Source organism: Beta vulgaris, chromosome 9 (assembly GCF_026745355.1).
Source record: "Beta vulgaris subsp. vulgaris cultivar EL10 chromosome 9, EL10.2, whole genome shotgun sequence".
NCBI classification, from domain to species: Eukaryota; Viridiplantae; Streptophyta; class Magnoliopsida; order Caryophyllales; family Amaranthaceae; genus Beta; species Beta vulgaris.
In genome coordinates this window covers 29166693-29186229 of record NC_079210.1, presented here as the reverse complement: position 1 = coordinate 29186229, position 19537 = coordinate 29166693, and the positions used below count along the sequence as shown (strand labels likewise).

The following is a 19537-nucleotide window of genomic DNA, read 5'->3' as shown; positions in this document are numbered from 1 at the left end:
AACCAAACACAATAAAACACATTGCAATGCTCTCCATCAGAGTCAAGTACACAACTGGATACTGAACTTTGCATTTTGTTCCAATTTGGGTACTCAGCTTTCAAAATTCTAGTTTGAGTACTCAAAATGGATGTTCGTTACTTTTGGTACTGAAACTTGCAAAGTACTGTTATCAGCCCCAAAAATAAAAGAAGATTGTGATGTGGCAATAACTACAAAGGGACAGTTAATTCAGTACACTAAAATACAAAAAATACAGTCAAATTCTTCAACGGTAATAAAATCATATATACATTAAAAAATAGGTCAAACTGAACCATATGAACAGATATAATTGAACATTCAAAAAATTTAATCTCTCAAGAAATCAACAGCAGCATAAATATCAACTTCCACAACACCAAAAAATCTGATATTGTTCATCAGCAATAAAAAAATCAACTTCATCACCTTCAATTAATCAGGTACAAAGCAATTATAATTTTTAGTATTTTGTGCTCCTAGGCAACATAATGTCAAGAAATAGTTATGGTTCCATGCCCCCAATTCCCAAAAGATGTCATTGTGGATTTGTTATAACCAAAATCAGAACCTGGACAGGGGACAACCTTGGTAGAAGGTTTCTAGCATTCCTTCCCTGACTATGATGCTGAGACTGATACAAGGGGGTGCAAGTTATTCAAATGGTGTGATGTTTAAGATCCAACAGAGTGAAAGAAAAATGTGATTTTGGGGTTAATGGAGGAGAAACAGGAGCTCAGAAGTGAAGTGATGTTGCTGGGGCACAATATGAAGACAACAAATGAAAAGGCAAGGAAGAATGAATCAAACTATATGATGCTTAAAATGAAAAAGGGTGGATTTATGAGTGTTAAGGCTTAGATTTGTGTACTCATTTTGGTCATTGTTTGTTTATGGTACCAAATAACTATGTAAGGGGTATATTTAGGACTCTAATTGACATATCAAGCTATGTACTAGCATATTATTAACTAAATGTAAGTTACCTTTGAACTAAAGTTGCCTTTGCATCCTTTGAGCCATTGCTAGGTCCTGAATATTAAGAAACTAATTCAGAATACATGTACAGATTATAAGGTAATAAAAATGTTAGCTAATTCAATCAAATCACATACCTGTAAGGTTTTGCTTGTTATTATTTGTGAAGCTTATGAATCCTTCTCTGGTTGTGACTGACTGAATGAGTAGTCTTGGCTTAATGAATATATAGTCTGCTCACCCTCATAATCTACATAACATGCTACTATTATTTGGATGGGTGGGTTGTGTGGTTGATGTGTTGTATGTGGGATTGGGTGATGGATTGGTAGGGGTGTTGGCTGAGGTGTTGATTGACTAGGTGGTTGTTGTGGTGGTTGGGCTTGGAGTAGCAACTCTTTGGTAGCCACTTGGGTAAGTGTATACACCTACACCTCTATGGTGCATGGGTGCATTAGTGCTCCCACTCTAGTGGCTAGTAATTGACTCACTTGCACCTATGTGCACAGACTCTGTAGGTACATTATTGCAACCTCTCATGTTATGTCCTTGAAGACCACATAGGCTGCATGTCATTACGGAGCCTATTTTTTTCAATTTTCCCGACTTTGTAACTTATCCAACTTCCTTCTCTTCACTTGGCGCATGTTGTTCACTTTCTTCAGTTTTGGGGTAATGACCAAAGTTTCTGCACTAGGCCACTCTTCTGGTCATTTAGAGGCTCCAACAAGTAGTCATATGCCTTCAAATACACTTATTTTATGAAGAATTGGTTAACATATTGTTCTCGTTGGTCAACTTTATTCCAAATTACAACTACTCCATGTTTTCAAGGAATCCCACTTATTTGACATCCATTACAGCTGCAAGTTCTGGCATCCAAATCCACCACATATTTTGTTTGTGTTGCCCCTTCTCTGACCCCATAACAGAACCCCCATCCCATAATGCATTCCATCCCCTAGCAAAAAACTTGTGCTTTTCAACTTGTTGTTGTATTCTTTGACACAACATCATATCTTTCTTACTTATTTCATCCCTCTTCTTGTGCAGCCTATCCATTAACCCCTCCCTTATGTCCTCCTACATAATTATGGTAGGTTTATGCCTTGAGTTCAATATGTAGGCATTGAAAACTTCACTCATGTTGTTATCCACATTATCACAACAAGACCTAGGAGTGTAGAAGGCTCTACATCATTTCTTATAGTTTCCATTTAGAAGATCATCAGCAGCTGCAATAGATATTTTCCTCATCTCTTCTATGTTACATAAAAATTCATTTTCTGTGGTGCTCTTAGCTATGATCCAGAATTGCTTCTTGTACTCTAGACCACCACCAAACACCCCTCTGAAGTTACAGTAGACATGCATAGCACATACCCTGGTCTCAGCTTGTGAAACACATCTGACACATCTCTCAATAAACCCTTCTGCTGATCAGACATGAAAGTGTAACCAACACCTTCATTTGTTCTCAAATCCTCCCCTAAAAGTGTCAAAAACCATGTCCAACTAGACGTAGATTCAACCTCCACTACTGCCCATGCAACTGGGAACATTTGGTTGTTCCCATCTGTCCTAATAGCAACTAAAAGTTGTACACCGTAGGGTCCTTTTAAGAAACAACCATCAAAAGATATAAAAGGCCTACATCCAGCTAAGAACCCCTTTTTCAGTGCCTCAAAACAAATGTAGATTCTTTCAAAAATATTACCATCCATCTTAATTATGACTGTATTTTACCGCTTACTCCTTTGTATCTCTGTAGTATACCTTGGCAGCAAGGTATATTGCTCCATATACTCCCTTACAATCAAACTTTGCCCCATCCTCCTAGCTTTGTATACTACAACTCTGCTCACCTTAATCCCCCACTCTAGCCAGACTGTCTCTATTATATCTTGTAGCCTCACGTGGGGGTTTATTTTGAACTTACTCTGATAATTTTTAGCAATCCAAGTAGCTGTCATCTTTATATTTTTAGGGGCTCTTCCACAAGTGTGATTGGGCACCAAGGTTTTCACCATAATGTTTCTCTTCCCCTTCTCCCATGAAGTCCAAATCCTCCAAGGACATCCTTTATCCTTATTTATACATCTAGCCCCTATCCCGTTGCAGTCATTCCTATTGAATGGTATGTCTCTCCCAATCTCAATTGAGTAGTCAATTATTGCTTTTCTTAGCATTTTCAAAATGTTGACCTACATAAAACTTAGAGTCAACTCCAACATCCCCTCCATCCACCCCTTTGCTGGAACTATGGTTCTTTTTTCTTAAAGGTGGGGCTTCTAAGTACCCATAGTCGTCATCTTCATCTTCACTAGGACTGTCAAGATCACTATCCCCTTCAAAGTCACTTCCAAACAAACTCTTAGTCAAGCCCTTAGTTCCAGCTACTCTATTTAACATCTCTATTTCTTCCTCATAAGATTGTTGCTTTTTTTTTTATCTTTACTCACTTCGGTTCTAGCAGTAACAAATTCATCATCATCCTCGTTTGTGCCTTCTGTATCATAGTCTATATCTACATGGGTATCATTTCTAGTATGGCCAGTATTTTTAGGGACCAATGTTTCATCTCCAACACACAACAATTACACAAATGACCCTTCACCACACTGACTTGACGCAACTTCACTCCTTCCATTACAGCTCCCAAATGGCCTAACTCTTGCATGTTATGTGTACGCATGTACAAGCTTGTACTGTAATAGTAGTGCTAAAATGGATCAAATATTTGCTTAGCATAGCCCAAGTACCTAATTCCAGTACTAAAATCTTTCCTAGGATCAACAAAATGAAGCTTAATGTCATTTTAACCCAAGTTCTCTATGATTTGTTTTACATATGAAGCATCAACATTATCTGGTAAGTTCTCATACAAACTTACTTGACCACCGTCATATCTAATGTCACCATTAACAAACCATTCTCCACCATGGTGCACAATAATGCAAGGTTTTAGCTCCATAGAATCTGCCATATAAACATTTATATATTAAATTAAGTGCAAGGAATGGTGAGACAATGATATTATATTATACTGTTGAAACCACGCTTCAAATACTTTCATAAATAACCAAAATATATCATTCATACAGAATTGGCAAGCTCCAACTAATTACATAACCAACATACTTAAATCTTTTGGAACCTGCATTCATATCAAAAACAACAATAATACTGTCATAGTAGTGACAACCACCCTAAACAAAGCCAGTGGCTGTCACATTCTCCCCTAAATACAACTATGACAAAGCCAAAAACTACCACCATTAACCGACCCACCAAAGAATAAGCACAAAAACCCAACTATCTTCAGCTTTAATCCTCCTTGAACAATAGGGGAACCCATCAAAGTAGACAGTCATATCTTTGTTCAGCCATACATGGAGGTCCCTCCCATTGTTGTATAGTATGTCATTCAAGATCCAAGTCTCTGTTTTCCTATGCTCATTAGGCCACACAACACCACCATTAGCTCTAAGTCTCCACCACAACCTCCATTTCTTATAGGTTTGCTCAACCATCATATGATCCTCCCATATTAGCCTACTAATTATGTGGGTCACAAGAACATCCTGGTTCGAACATATGTGCATGCTGCAACGCTTCCATACCTAGTAATTAACAAAAAAAAAATAATTTAACTTTCACCATAACCCTAATTATTCATAAATAAGTTCTACAAACCAACTCCAAGCACATATAACAGCCAAAAATTGTTGCTTCTGTAAAACCCTAACCCCAATTAGGAAAAAAAATCAATTTACTAATTTTACCCTAATTATCAAACCCTAAGCGTAATTAACAACATTAAACAAACAAATCCAATAAAAAAGAACAATTAAACTTGTTCCAAAAATCAACTTTTTAACAAGAAACCATGTGTGCAAAGTAAAAAACAAACATTACGTTTTACTCCACTAAACACAAAAACAAAAAAGGAAAACAAAAAGTATTACCAAAAGACATAAATGAAGAACTGTTAAAAAATGGAGTAAATGAAGAATATACCATGTTCATAAATCTCGGTTACTCTTGAAAATTTTCTTGGTGGTGATGCTGGCCACATGCTCTGTTAAAAAATGGAGTAAATGAAGAGGACAAAGGTAGCAATGATTTAAATAAAGAGTGAGTGAGAAGGAAGTGAGTTTTTGAGCATAAGTACAATGAAAGAAGATAAGGAGTTGATAAAACCCGCCAAATAAACCGCCCAAATGATGATAATCATTAGGTGGCGTTTCGTGTGCCGCATTCGACTAGAAAAACGCATCAAACGGCGCATTTAACAAAAATTCCCCAAAAAGTAACGAACGTCCATTTTGACTACCCAAACTGGAACAAAAGGCAAAATTTAGTACCCATTTGTGTACTTAACTCCTTTCCATCATAATTGCTTGCTTGCTCACACGTCTTACTTAACCATCGGAGAGTGTTTACCTAGACAATTCCCATACTAGAATTATCTGTTCTGCAGGTGATCATCAATTGAGGAGATCTTAACCAACAATCATTAGCACACATTGGATTATTCAAGGTCCACCTGAAATCATATTTATTAGTGCTAGTTTTTTACAAAACTAATTTGGCGGCATAAGGGGGGCATGATTTAAAGGCTACTCAAGAATCTCCATAATGGATGGCCAAGCTATAATTGAGCATTCAGATGCAACTAGTGGAAAAAAAGTCAAAAATGTGGTCAAAATAGCCCTAAGGGCTGCGTTTTTGGCCCGTAGCCCTTGGGCAAAAAGGAAGGGTTGCGGTTTTTCATCGCAGTCATCCACTCCTATGGGATGCGATTTTTGGCCTAAATCGCAACCCTTTTTTAGAAATTAAGGGTTGCGGTTTTGATGAAAACTGCAGCCCTTGTGACCCAAAAAAACAATTTTTTTTTGCAATTTTAGTCTTAAATGATCCCCTAATATATATATATATATATATATATATATATATATATACCCATTTTCCATTCCAAATCATGTTTTTCATACAAATATAAGAAATTTACAAAAAAAATGCTAAAATATTGGGGCTAAGGAGGCTGAGAAGGGAGAGTGTAGCGGGGGGAGGGGAGGGAACAGTGGGGGAGTCTGGGGTGCGCAGGGAGGATTACATTTCTATAGAATACCCCCGAGTCCTCACTAAGATAGATATAGAGAACTAGTAACTTCTATCACAAATGAATTTGTCACCAACTGCACCCCTGCCTCTGCCTCTCCCTTCACCTCTGCCTCTTCCACCAGTCCTGGCTCTTCCACCCCCTTTTGATCTAGTTGGGTTAATGATATGGGCTCCATCATCCATAATCAATACACCTACACCTACTGGTACCTGCCAAAAAAAAAAAAAGAGTTAGTGCAATTAATGAATTAATGAATTAAGGACAAAATGGAAGTTGCTATACCTGATTTCTTCCTCTCCCTTTGCCTCTTTCAATTGTAGCCCCTCTTGCAGTAGAGCCACCACCTCTGCCCCTTCCAGTTGTAGACCCTCTAGCTTCTAACCCACCTAATATCATCCTCCCACCCCTGCCTAGTTGTGTAGGTTGTGCAGTGACTGAATGGTGGGATGTTGATGCTTCTGTAGGATTTAAAGTAGGTTTTTTAGTTGGTCTTCCTCTTTGTTTCTTAGCTGGGGGTTCAAGTGGCTGTGCAATATCCTTTTTATGATAACCCCTCTTATTGTGTCCTTTTTCCCTACACAAAGTGCACGTTATTTCCATGCCATGCATTGTTAGTTGTCCTGGCCTCTTGGGATCTTCATATGGATGTCTAATCTTATTCCTTCTAGGCCTCCCTGGTCCTACCTTAATTGGAGGGGGATCCAACTTACATTCCACCCGAGGCTAATGTATTTCACCCTCAATAGGTGGTATGGCAGCAGCATAGGTTCTCAGGTAAACCTCTTTTCTGTAACACTCATCAACATAAAATTCTACTTCTTTGTTAAGGAACTCAATACAGGCCACAGCATGGCAACAAGGTACACCTACTTTGTCCCATTTCTTGCAGGTACATCTTCTAGCCTCAAGGTTTACTATCAACTGATCAAGATAGTACTTAATTCATTGAAAATGAAATCTGTTGAGTGGATAACATCACACAGTGAAGCTTTTTCCTTCTCCTTATCCAACATAGCTTGTATCCAAGGGCATAAAACTGAATCACACTTCTCCATTTTTTGTCTTTGGTCACTAGCCTTTGCATTAGGGCAACCCTAATATCCTCCAACATGTAGATTAAGTGTTTGGTCCTAGCATTAACTATATAACCATTAAATGTTTCTGCCATGTTATTAGTTATTGCATCAGATCTAATCTCATCACTCATGAAAGCCCTACAGAAGCAAGCTGGGTTATATGCCCTAAAAGTAGCTGCAGCATCAAAATTTTCTTTCTTTAATTCATCCAAAGAGTCATTGTAGTCAGCCATGCTATAAGATTTAGCTATGCTCCAGAATTTTAACTTCATGTCATCTCCCCTAAAATGCTTATGCCAGTGTGCAAAGACTTGGCGAGCACAATGCATGTGCTCTACCATTGGCAACACAGTGGCAACAGCATGTAGTATAGCCTAAATAGCAAAATCACAGAAGCAAGCAAGGCAAGTTAGTATTAGTAGGCAAGTTAATATTAGTGTGCAATAACATATGCTTATCATCACTCATGTGCAATAACATTAGTGATCATGGCAACATATGCTAATCAATAACAGATGCTATAACATTAGTGTGCAATTGAGATTCACATAATACATTAATAACATAATGAGAGAGGATTTAGATGCTTACAAGATGCTCATCACTAACAATGGCCGATCCAGTACCATCTCCCAAGTCAAGGCAACTCTGGAGGTGAATGATGAACCAAACCCAAGATGAATTATTTTCTCCCTCAACTGCATCAAGCAATTGGGAACATCTGCTCATTGGCATCCTCCCTATGAGACAAGATATGACCACCAAGGAATGGATATTCAAAAGTGCAGCATCAATGCAAATGATCCTTCTGCACCCTTCCTTCCACCCCATGGCCAAACCCTCATAGCAAGTGAAAAGTCTCTGAAATGTAGGTGGATTTGACTTCTTACTTGTGTCAACCACCAAATCTAAGACTGTATATGGGCTTGTTTGCTTGATTGCTTCTATGTACCTCCCTAACTTGAGGTAATGATCTTCATTGACCATGAAGTAGCTTGTGGCATGATACTTCACTTTGTAGGCAAAATCTTCTTCACCAGCACCTTATAAGCTCTCTCGATTTTCTTTTGTCCTTGGCTGGCCAATGGGGCCTAGCCTTGAAAACCTCCAGCATTTCCTTAGCTACCCATGTAGTCTTTAACTGCCTATTCTTCTTCATGTTCCTGTGACACTTATGCACTCCCACCATATTCCTCATTAAAAAACTTGCTTTCAATGAATGCCAAGACCCCTACAAGTAAAATGAACACCCCTTTACACACCTCACCCCAAGTTCCTGCCTCCTTGACTTGTTGCTTATCAAATAAGTGAGGTTCCTTCCTTGCAAAATAGAGTACTTGGCCACTGCCTGCTTAAAATCATCCCTGGTTGCAAACCTTTGGCCTGGCTTTCACTCAAAATTGCTAAAATCTGTTTGAGGATTAACTAACACTCCTCTCCTAGGTCTAACATTTCCCTCTACCTCATCACCGCTCTTTGGAGGTGTGTTTAGGTTCTCATCATTGTCAAAGTACTCACTCTCATAGCCACAGTCCCCTGTGACAGTAAATCTCTCATTTGTAGGATTTGATTGGGCATTTAATGTGCCTTCAATAGCTTCTTTTTGGAGTTGGCTAGCTATATGTAATAACTTGTTATTAGTACTCCTCACTCTCTCCCTAGAAATGTGATACTATTCATCACTACAATTAGACTCTTCTAACACAGGTTCCTCTTCATCTTCTGGCCCAAATTCCTCCTCATATCCCCACTCAGATCTGCATCTTCACTATTTTCTCCTTCAATCAAATCTGCATCCCCAGTTTGTTCTTCCTCTCCAACCACCTTCCCACTTGAACCCCCTTTATCTGGTTCATATAATGAATCCTCAGATGTATCACTGTAGTGCTCTATCAGCTCATCCAACCTCAATGGACTGTCATTCGGTCTAAGGTCAATCCACTCGTAGTTTTCCATAAAATCTTGCTCAAGGGAGGTTCTGTGGCTAAGGGTTGGGTTATGATTTTTTGTGGTGTTTTTTGTGGGATTTTAGGGTTAGGAAGAGCAGTAGATGGGTCTTTAACAAGTTTTGGAGCCTTATCTACTTTAGGTGAGGTGTCAGTCAAAGATGAGGTGCCAAAATCCAACAAAATGCACACATTATCACTCCTCAACCTAGGTCTAGTTGGCAAATCAGGTTTAGGAGAAGGTGGACCCTTTCTTGGTGTCAATTTTTTTTAGTGGGTTGGGAAACAAAAATTGGTTTGGGAACAGGAATTGGTTTGGGTTTTTGGGTGGAAGAAATAATACTCTTACTTGTTTGGGGACCAGGAATATTCTTCAAACAGCACACATCATTGCCTTTATGTTGCACATATAAGTCAATTGACCTATTTTGAATGGCTAATTCCCCAGCTTCAAACACTTGAGCATCACCCTCAATTTTTGTCAATCCAACCATCATGGCTTCTCTTGGCCTAAGATACCAAACCCCCTCTATATCATCATAATTTTCAGTTTTAGTAGCCATCTCATGGACCCCCCAATAACATAATTCATCTGGATTTTCTTGAAAGGTTTTGCCTTTACCCCCTAGGTATATCATCTCCCTAGTATTAGCTTTCATAAATTTCCCTCCATGCCAGAAACATAAAGTTACATTTTTTAACAAACTATCTGACATTGCAACCTAATAATCATGAAAGATGAATTTAATAAAAAGTTAACCTAAATTCAATAGGTGAGGTAAAACTATAAGCTAAATTTGAAATCGAAAAAAAAAATTGAAAGAAGGAATTGAACGCACTTACAATGTTGAAGATCATGGAAATTTTCACCCTTTTCGCAATTCGCTGTTAGATTCTCCTTCACAATTTTGCAAATTTCAGCAATTCCCTTCGAAAATTTCCGCAATTCCCTTAAAAAATTTCAGCAATTTCCTCTTGTTGTTTCTCTGATGAAATAAAATGGAGGAGAGAGAAAACAATTGTTTTGTTTTGTTTTGGGGGGTTTTCGTTTTCTTGGGTGGGTATTGTTATGTAGGTGGGTTTTTGGGTGGGTATTGCTATATGGGTGGGTTTTTGGGTGGGTAATGTTATTTGGGTGGGTATTGTTAGTTGTGGATGACTTTAATAAAAGTCATACTTCCAACCACCTTTTTTAATTACCTATTGTGCAGGTAAGTAGTCATAAACCTTGATTATGGTTAATACTAATGTAAGGTGAACTTGAACATGATTAATTAAAAGTTAGACTTGAAATTGGAAGACCAAGAAAAAGTTGATTTATTTAAAACAATTTTTTCTTATATTAATAGGTGGGGATGAGGATGGAGATGGGAAGAATAAAACTCGCCCCGCTCGGCACCGCACCAGTTGAATCCCTAGAACGTATGCTCATCTAAAGAAAATGGTCTTTTCTTACATCTTAATACTCCACATCGTCTTATACTCTTATTGGTGTTCATGGATATTAATACTTAGAAAGTATCAGAAAACTACTGGCCAGACAAGAAATAATAGACCCTACACTTTTTGTGATACATGCTCCATTGTTTTTACGATTGCCCAGTAGCCAAAGTGTACACTGTTGTGGTTCCTAAATCTTGTGATTATTTCTTCTCAATTATTTGTACTTTTATGCAGTCATTACCAACATTACAAATAAAAAAAATATAAACACCTTCATTTTGTCATTGAACTTTAGTGCCTTTGCATAATGAAGTATCGAGAAATAAGTATTTCATTGATGATATATAATATCCAAAGTGGTTCGGTTGTTTGGGGAAACAAGTTAATTTCCTTGGTATAGAAAATTCTAGTGGGAAAATTCTAGAAAGTTAACTTGTTTTCTCGGTATAGAAAACAAGTTAACCACAAGGGGAGAACAAGAATAGTTAGAAATATTATCACTTTGTTTCTGAAAGGACTAAAAAAACTTATTCTATCACTTGTCGTGTGTATTTTTGGTATATATAGTGGTGTTAAAATAGGTTCTGGGTATATCGAGGATGAACCAGGTCAGGATTGTGTCAGTCAATGCCCCAGGTCGTGATTGGTCAGGTTTTGTTCAACTGGGTCGATCACATTTGAATCATGGGAATGTCGGGTACCGAACAGATCTACACGTTCCATTTACATGTCGATATATTACCGAGTATGATCGCTTGTGGAAAATTTTTAACCGGATTTGCGCAGGTCATATTTGGGTTTTATGTACACTTGGGTAGAGTCAAGTGTACTAGGGTTGAATTACTAATGACCTTAGTTCGATCATTGTGAAGCATCAGGTCCAATCGATGTTGAACGTTAATTCATCTTTGGTTGACTTCTTGTCAGGTCATTTTGATTTTGTAATGGATTTTGTAAACGAAACATAAAATTAAAAGTATTAAGATCGACATATATATACATATGTAAGTGTGCAACAAATATATGGATGATAACAGAAAACTAATAAAAACATTATATTGTTTACCTTGATGTTTAGTGTATTCTCTTAGTCAACTCTTATTTCGACTAATCAACTACGTAAAAGCACTCTAATGAGTAAAGGAATAGAACAACTTTCCATATATGTTCTAATATTATATTCGGATTTTTCACCATATACCCCCGATACTTTCTTTTATTTACCATATACCCTCGATGTTTTCAAAATTCATCATATACCCCTTAATTTCTTAATAATTCACTATATGCCCTTAATGATTAAAGATTATCAACTTTTTTTATCACTAACCCCTAATTCCGTTACCAAATCCTAATCAACCCATATTTGAGTCGTTAGCCTTAATTAAACAATATTGAAACACCATAAATGACCCCTTTTAGCTCTTTTCCTCCATAACTCTTTTCCTTCTTTTTTGGACTGAGGTGTTGTCTCAATATTAATCTGTTAGGGTACATTGGTGAAATAGGGATTCACTAGTGGAAATATAAGGAAGGGTTGCGCTAAAAAAGGCCCTTAGGGCTGCGTATTTTGACAGCAACCCTTTCCATAGCAGCCCTTCAATTTTAATGAAGGGCTGCGTTTTTAAACCGCAGCCCTTCACAATGAAGGGCTGCGGTTGAGGCCCAAAAACACAGCCCTTCCATATTGGAAGGGCTGTGGTTTTGTGCCTAAAACGTAGCCCTTTTTGTACAAAGGGCTGCGGTTTTGCCACAAAACCGCAGCCCTTTCGACCCATAAAAAAAAACTTAAATTTTTTTTTTAACCGTCGAAATTTATAGATCTAAAAATTAAAAAAAAATAACGAAAATGAAAAAATGAACCAAAAAAAAAGGGAACAGAAAATGAAAAAAAGGGAACGAAAATGAAAAAAAATAATCAAACACACAAATTCAGAATGACAGAAATACAAAATACTCAAACGAAAATGAAAATTAAACTCAAATATTACAAACGCACAAATTCAGAATGACAGAAAATGAAAAAAAAAGGAACAAAAACAAAAATGAAAATTAAACAAATTAAAACTCAAACCCAAACCTAGATCTGAAAAAAAACTCAAAAATTTCTTCATTTTTCTCTCTCTAACCCTTCTTATCATCTCTTAATCAAGTGAAGATGAGTACAGCAGTGACAAGTCGTCCTGCAAATCAAGACCGTCCATTGCTTCTACACTCATCACGACAATCGTCTGATCAAAGAAGGATAAGAACGCTTCTTGATCTCCTCACCATCGAGAAAACGGACTGTTGTTGTTGGTGTTATTGGTGTTGTTGGCGTTGCGTGTTCTCTCAATAAACACGAAATACCAAAAAGACAAAAAAAAAATCCCAACTCTTAAAAATTACAAAATCAACATTTCATCTCAGATTTGATAAATCGCAAAAAATAAACAAAAATTCCAGATCTGAAAAACACAATCTATCCGACCTATACTTCATGCGCCGATGAACATACACTTAGGGTTTCCAAGATCCGGAAGATTTCCTTTCGAATCCGCCAACTTGCCGGATTAGTACGCAGGGAAACTCAGATTCGAGAAAATTGATCGATTAATGAACAGACCATACATTACAAATAAGAATTGTAGGAGGATGGGCCATGAAGGTGCGGAAAAAGGCGAGAGAATCCAGATCTTCGACGTTCTTAGGGTTCTTGAACATATGTATTCTTGAATTCGAAAATTAGAGGAGGAGAGGAGGAGATGAGAGGAGAAAGGCGTTCGAAGGTTGAAGATGTGCGTGAAGATGAGAGGAGATAGAGAGAAGACAAGCGTGAGGATGAGAGGAGAGAGAGAAGACACTCAAGATGGCGTGAAATAATAAACCCTAAAGCCTTGTAATTTTAAATTAAAGTCATTTTTTTTTAAAAAAAAACCCATAAAATTAAAGGACTGCGTTTTTTAGAAAAACGCAGCCCTTTATGACTTAAAGGGCTGCGTTTTTTAGTCAAGCGCAGCCCTTCACTATAAAGGGCTGCGGTTGTCTAAAAAAATGTATCCCTTCTAACTGTAAGAAGGGCTGCGTTTTTTAGACAAGCGCAACCCTTTATCCAAAGGGCTGCGCTTTTCTTTTCTTTAAATACGCAGCCCTACTGTAAAGAAGGGCTGCGTTTTGAAGAATACGCAGCCCTTCCAGCGTAGCCCTTCCAGCGCAACCCTTCCTTTTTTCCCATAGTGATTAAATAAGGTTTAGTAATGGAATCAAGGGTTAATGATTAAAAAAAGTTAATAATCGTCAATCATTAAGGGCACATGGCGAATTATCAAGAGATTAAGAGGTATACGGTGAATTTTGAAAACATCAAGGGTATGGTGAATTAAAAAATTATCGGGGGTATATGGTGAAACATACGTATCACATATTATAACCAACGACAATAACAACGAGTAGACGATCAATTACAATGATTATATAAATAATTTATTATTATAAGCATTATGATTGATATATAAGTTTGGGAATAGCTATGATGATAATGAGAATAATAATAATAATAATAATAATAATAATAATAATAATAATAATAATAATAATAATAATAATGGTAATAATAATAATAATAATAACAACAACAATAACAACAACAATAATAATAATAATAATAATAATAATAGTAATAATAATAATAATAATAATAATAATAATAATAATAATAATAATGATACAAATAATAATAGTAATAGTAACAATGCTAACAATAGCAATAATAATAGAAATAAGAACAAGAATACTAACAATAATAACAATATAAATAGTAATAGTAATAGTAGCAACAATGCTAATTATAGCAATAACAATAATAAACATAACACAGTATATATGTATTATATTGTGACTATATATGATAAAGATCAACAAACTATTTTATCAATATGTTTAATCATTTTAGTAGCACATTGGTATTAATATAATTGTAAAACTTATTGCAACACTATATTGATTATAAATTAATTAGTACACGACTCTTGATATATTATGATATTATAACATATGACAATCATATATTTACAATAAGATTCGTATGAGGCCTAACCGCCTAAGTGATTATAAAGAGAGTTAATATGTTGTACAATAATAACAATAAACATAAGAATAATTTATATAAATGATGGAAAACATAACAACCATAAGTCAATCATTTAACAACTACTTACTAGTTAGTAATGTATGTGTTAGCAACCATATGTTAACTTAGCATTTAGTCAGTTACTCACTTCGAATTATACTAACTTAGTAACTCACTAACTTGTTCCACGATAATTGAAAGGAGTTGTTACTAGATAAGATTAATGAATGTATAAATATAAATTATAAGCTAATTCAAGAACAATCACTAGTGGAAAAAATTGTTTTTGCTAGTTATCAAATGCTCCGCTTGACTAATCAACCCGAGCATTTGTGAAAATTTTAATAAAAAAATTCGCAAATGCTCGGGTTGATTAGTCAAACGGAGCATTTGGTGTCAAATGCTTCGGTTGTCAACCCGAGCATTTAAATCCTCTCTCAATTCATGAAACCCCTCACACTGTACGTACTAAAATGATTTTCGACTCTCCTCATCAGTCATTATCGTTCCCTCTCTTTATTATTTTCTCTCCCTCCCAAGTCCCTCGATTCCCTCAAATGAAACCTCCGCCATCCCTCCCTTCCTCTGTCATCCCTCCTTATCAAGTCCCGCCGAACAAAGATTCCTCCGCCAGTTACTGCCCCGCCGTCTGCTATCGAGGGTATTATCTCGCCCTTTTCTTTTTTTCTTATTTGTCGACTTTTAGGGTTTTTTTTTTGTTTCTCTGTTGCTTATTTTTTTGGATTTGGAAATTTCTGGATTTAGTTGTGTTGATGTAAGATCTGCTTCATTAAAGCATTCAAGTTCAATACTTGTGAAGTTTCCTTTGATTTGATTTGATTTTGAATTGGTTGAAGATTCGGTTTTAACTTCTTAGGGGTTTCAATTGATTCGCTGCATTTTTCGGGATTTTTTGGTTCATTCATGGTTTCCCCTTTCTTATGAGTATCTTCTATCTAATTTCTTTCTATTTTTGTTTTTGATTTTGTATGTTGATCTGAATTTTCTTTAATTTTTTTGGATTTCATGTTAGTCTACGGTTTTGTCGTGGTTTAGATCTCGAGTTTTGTGATATTTGTATGTTGATCTATGCCTTGCAGGAGCATTTCGTGATTTTTTAACAGTGTCACACCCATAAACTGATTTACACACACTGGATTAGACATTTGATTTATCCCTGGTGGTTGATGTGCAAAGTTTGTTATGTTCTTGTTAAGAGACAATTGATCCTGATTAAATTACAATGTGGTGATTACTTTTTAGGTGTTTTCACCCACAGATTTCTGCCTTTTGGTTCCTGTGTTTATTGCTTTTCTAGATTAAAAAGTATAGATTAGTATCTTCAGAACCTTAATATATGTAGATTTCTGCATTCTGGAGTAAAATTTTTTTCCTTTTTGTCTGATAGCCGGGAAAATATGCCCCAAGTTTTCTGAGGAATTGATGCACCATTGTGCAGGTAACTAGGGTATACAGGGGAAAGGAACATGCTGAAATAGAGTTCACGGTTACTTGCTAATATCATTCCTTCATTCGTATACAAACTACCATTAATCCTCAAGCTATCTTCTTATTGGTGTTTGTTTGTTTAGATTGAACCCATATCTGTTGCTGATGGAATTGGGAAAGAAATAATCACCCAGATTAAAACGACCATGAAGACAAATAGAACTTTCTACACAGATTCTAATGGTCGTGACTTCATAAAAAGGGTGAGTTTTTTCTTTTTTGTTTCTTTTTTTCCTATTAACTGAACAAAGCTACATATGCGGTTTCCTCTCTTGTTGTTGTTTTCTTTTTGTTTGCGTAGTATTTGAACTTTGAAGGAAGTTGTGTTGTAAAATGTTGGTTCCTTTTTACCCATCATTTTTATCTCTCTCCTCAAACTTAACAAATGTTTTGTTTTTTAAATTAACTTCAATAACGTGTTTCCTTTTCAAAGATTACATATTATTTTGAAATTTTGTTAAAGTAACCTTGATTTTATATCTTCGTTCCTGTGATAAATTGTAAAATGAGCTGGCATAGTTGATAAGACATGGTTTTTTTTCCAGATAAGAGATAACAGAGCAGATCGGGACTTAAAAGTCAGCCAGCCAATTGTAGGAAATTATTACCCGGTACGTCTATGATGCCTATAAGATTTTCTCACTGCATGATGTATTGTTCAACAAGTCCTGCTAAATTCTTAATTTTTCTACTCTGTTTAGAGTATTTTACGTTATTGCTTTGCTAGTTAATTATCCTTATAAGTCTAAAGTTTCTTCTATGCTAGAATAGTTTATTTATTTGGCTTCATGCTAGTGACAACCTTTTTTTCCTCTGTACCAAATTAAATTCGATGTTTTTGAGGCCACGCTTCATGCAGTCCTGGAGTTGGATCATATAATCAATTAGATATAAATCCTTATAGAAAATTGACATGTGATATGAAGTTGGTTTTGAAGATTTTATGTACTTGTTAGTCCTAGTTTAAATTTTCAATAAAGAATAGCATGAGTGCTTCTTATCTTACATTACTAAATTGTGGCCAGTTAGTGGTGGCTATTTTTCTGGATGATTTTAGTCGTTTAAATTCAGTGTGAACTATCCATGCAATATGCCCAAATGCTTGTTCCATTTGTTTAGCTCCTTTACTTATTCTTTTATTACTGCATATATTAAACCTATTTATGGAAAACAAGCTTGTTCTGCTCCCTGATGGTGTTATTGATTACTGTTGTGCAGATAAACCTTGGAATATATATGGAAGATGGAAACAATGAACTCTCCGTGCTTGTCGATCGTGCAGTTGGAGGGTCAGCATAATGGATGGCCAGATAGAGTTAATGCTTCATAGGTATATTTTGCCTTTTCTTGAATCTTAGTGAGTTTGGTCTTATGACATTAAAGTACTGCAAATGGTGATTGGTTGTGTAACAAGTTCATGTTTAATAGGAGGCTACTTCATGATGATTCTAGAGGTGTTGGTGAGGTACTCAATGAAACAGTTTGTGCCCTTGATGAGTGTGAAGGCTTAACGATATGTCTCTCAGCACTTAGGCGTTCTGTTTATATTCACTATTTTATTTTGGACATGGACCAAACAGTGTTATCTTATATGCACTTTTTTATTTCAAGAGTCAAGCAGGGGGGGGGGGGAAGCTTTTCGTTATACAAGATCAGAAGCCACTAAGGCTTGGATACCTTGGGGAAAGTTATCCAGTACAACAAGCTCCTCTTCATTTGGGGTACATACGAGCAACAACTACATTCACCACCCTCTTCACATGAGTACAAGGAAAGCAAGAGAATATAGCACCAAAGCGACTAATATTATCCAGAAACAAATAAATTGGGCTACGTCCTGTTACTTTGTGACTCACCTTTCTATCAATTTCCAGAGCATCACATTCATACCCCACAGTCTCATATCCAACCTTAAAATTTTTTAACTCCACAGAGTTCTGCCTTTTGGTTCCTGTGTTTATTGCTTTTCTAGATTAAAAAGTATAGATTAGTATCTTCAGAACCTTAATATATGTAGAAAGTTAATGTTCTAACATCAATTTTAGGCCTCATTTTCTCCGACTTCATTTTGTTGTATGCCTTTTTACTCAATTTTTGTTGGATGAAAAGAAGTGGCTGTTTAGAAACAGCTTCTGTAGTAGTTTAACCCCTACTCTAACCTAGCCTGAATAGGATAAATACCAGGTTGTGGTTGTTTCTAAACTGAATCTATCTCTGAATCTGGATCATCTACTTGTGATGCCTTTAAAAAAATGCGATAATATAGATCAGGTTAACCCTTTTTAGTGTTTAGTTCCACTCCTTAATGAAGTTTTACTTTAACTACTAAAGCTTGCACTAGTAGAATAAACGCTATTTGCTGCGCTGATATTGCTGCGGTTTTACCCATACGCAGCAATATATCACGTAAAAAGAAAAGGAAAAATATAAAATAACCATATTGCTGCGGTTTTGGACGAAAACCGCATCAATATGGTTTCAACGGAAAAATTTTGAAATATTTTTGACTATTTGACCAAATATATTGCCGCGGTTTCTGATAAAAACCGCAGCAATATATTAAAATAATATTTAAAAATGTTACTTTAATCTATTGCTGCGGTTCCTTCTAAAAACCGCAGCAATGGATCACTAGGGTTAAATAAAAAGAGCGCTCCTCATTCCTTTCTCCTCATTAGGGTTTTAAATCAAAACCTATGTATATTCCACTTCTATTTTTGGGCAACATGTAAACTAACAGACAACTAGCTCACTTTCATGGCCTTGTTAATTGGTAACCTGATTGTGGGCTCCCTATACTGCAATACTGGCCGAAATTTCTTTGATTTAGATACTTATCTATACTTCTTGCAGGTGCATATTTGGTGAACACTGGAAGCAGTCAGCTTTTGGATGACTGTGCTGTGAAGCAGCTATTAATTGATGGGACTCTTGCCGGCTGTGCTCTTTATAGGATATAATTGGATTACGATCTCTTGCAGCCGGGGGGAAATTGTTGCAGGTATCTTCTTGAGATATTTTGGTTTCGTTCTGAAGTGTTACATTTCTGAATGCGTAATTTTATTTATTATCATTGTAGAAGTATTCTAAGAAGTTCAGTAATTGTCAGTAAAACGAACTTTTTGAAAATCTGTGAACATATTACCGTTTGTGGATTTATTCTTCTGTAATAGGTTCTTGGCACTACATATGTCGCATTATATTACTGATTTTTAAGTTGTAGTTCTTGCTATTTGCTAGGCTTACATGTTATTTAGTGTTCTTTTTCCATTATTTTTTGTTTGTCTGGTTGGTCCCTCAACCTTTGATTTAATTGCTCAATATTACC

The 19537-nt window shown here is 36.1% G+C and overlaps 1 protein-coding gene and 1 long non-coding RNA gene across 3 annotated transcripts; one reads left to right on the top strand and one right to left on the bottom strand.

Annotated features, from left to right (window-relative positions):
- Positions 1 to 6850: 6850 nt before the first annotated feature.
- Positions 6851 to 8190, bottom strand: LOC130590194 (uncharacterized). Its single transcript, XM_057392226.1, has 3 exons — positions 7795 to 8190; positions 7173 to 7577; positions 6851 to 7048 (listed from the first exon to the last, which is right to left on the bottom strand). The coding sequence occupies exons 1-3, from the start codon at positions 8188 to 8190 to the stop codon at positions 6851 to 6853; spliced, it is 999 nt and encodes a 332-aa protein (XP_057248209.1).
- Positions 8191 to 15029: 6839 nt separating this feature from the next.
- Positions 15030 to 17816, top strand: LOC104883197 (uncharacterized). 2 transcript variants are annotated; one of them, XR_008967599.1, is made up of 5 exons: positions 15031 to 16207; positions 16293 to 16412; positions 16755 to 16820; positions 17428 to 17539; positions 17638 to 17816. It is a non-coding gene; the product is annotated as an uncharacterized LOC104883197 (long non-coding RNA). The 2 variants fall into 2 exon arrangements; XR_008967598.1 differs by having other exon boundaries at positions 15030 to 16207; positions 16293 to 16820.
- The last annotated feature ends 1721 nt before the right edge of the window (positions 17817 to 19537 follow it).

Excerpts from the sequence above, each read along its gene's own strand:
- LOC130590194 (XM_057392226.1), bottom strand. The coding sequence starts at position 8,190 with ATGGTCAATGAAGATCATTACCTCAAGTTAGGGAGGTACATAGAAGCA. Across the intron at positions 7,578-7,794 it reads TTGTTAGTGATGAGCATCTT|GCTATACTACATGCTGTTGC; the intron begins GTAAGCATCTAA and ends TTTGCTATTTAG. Across the intron at positions 7,049-7,172 it reads AAGACAAAAAATGGAGAAGT|TTGATAGTAAACCTTGAGGC; the intron begins GTGATTCAGTTT and ends TATCTTGATCAG.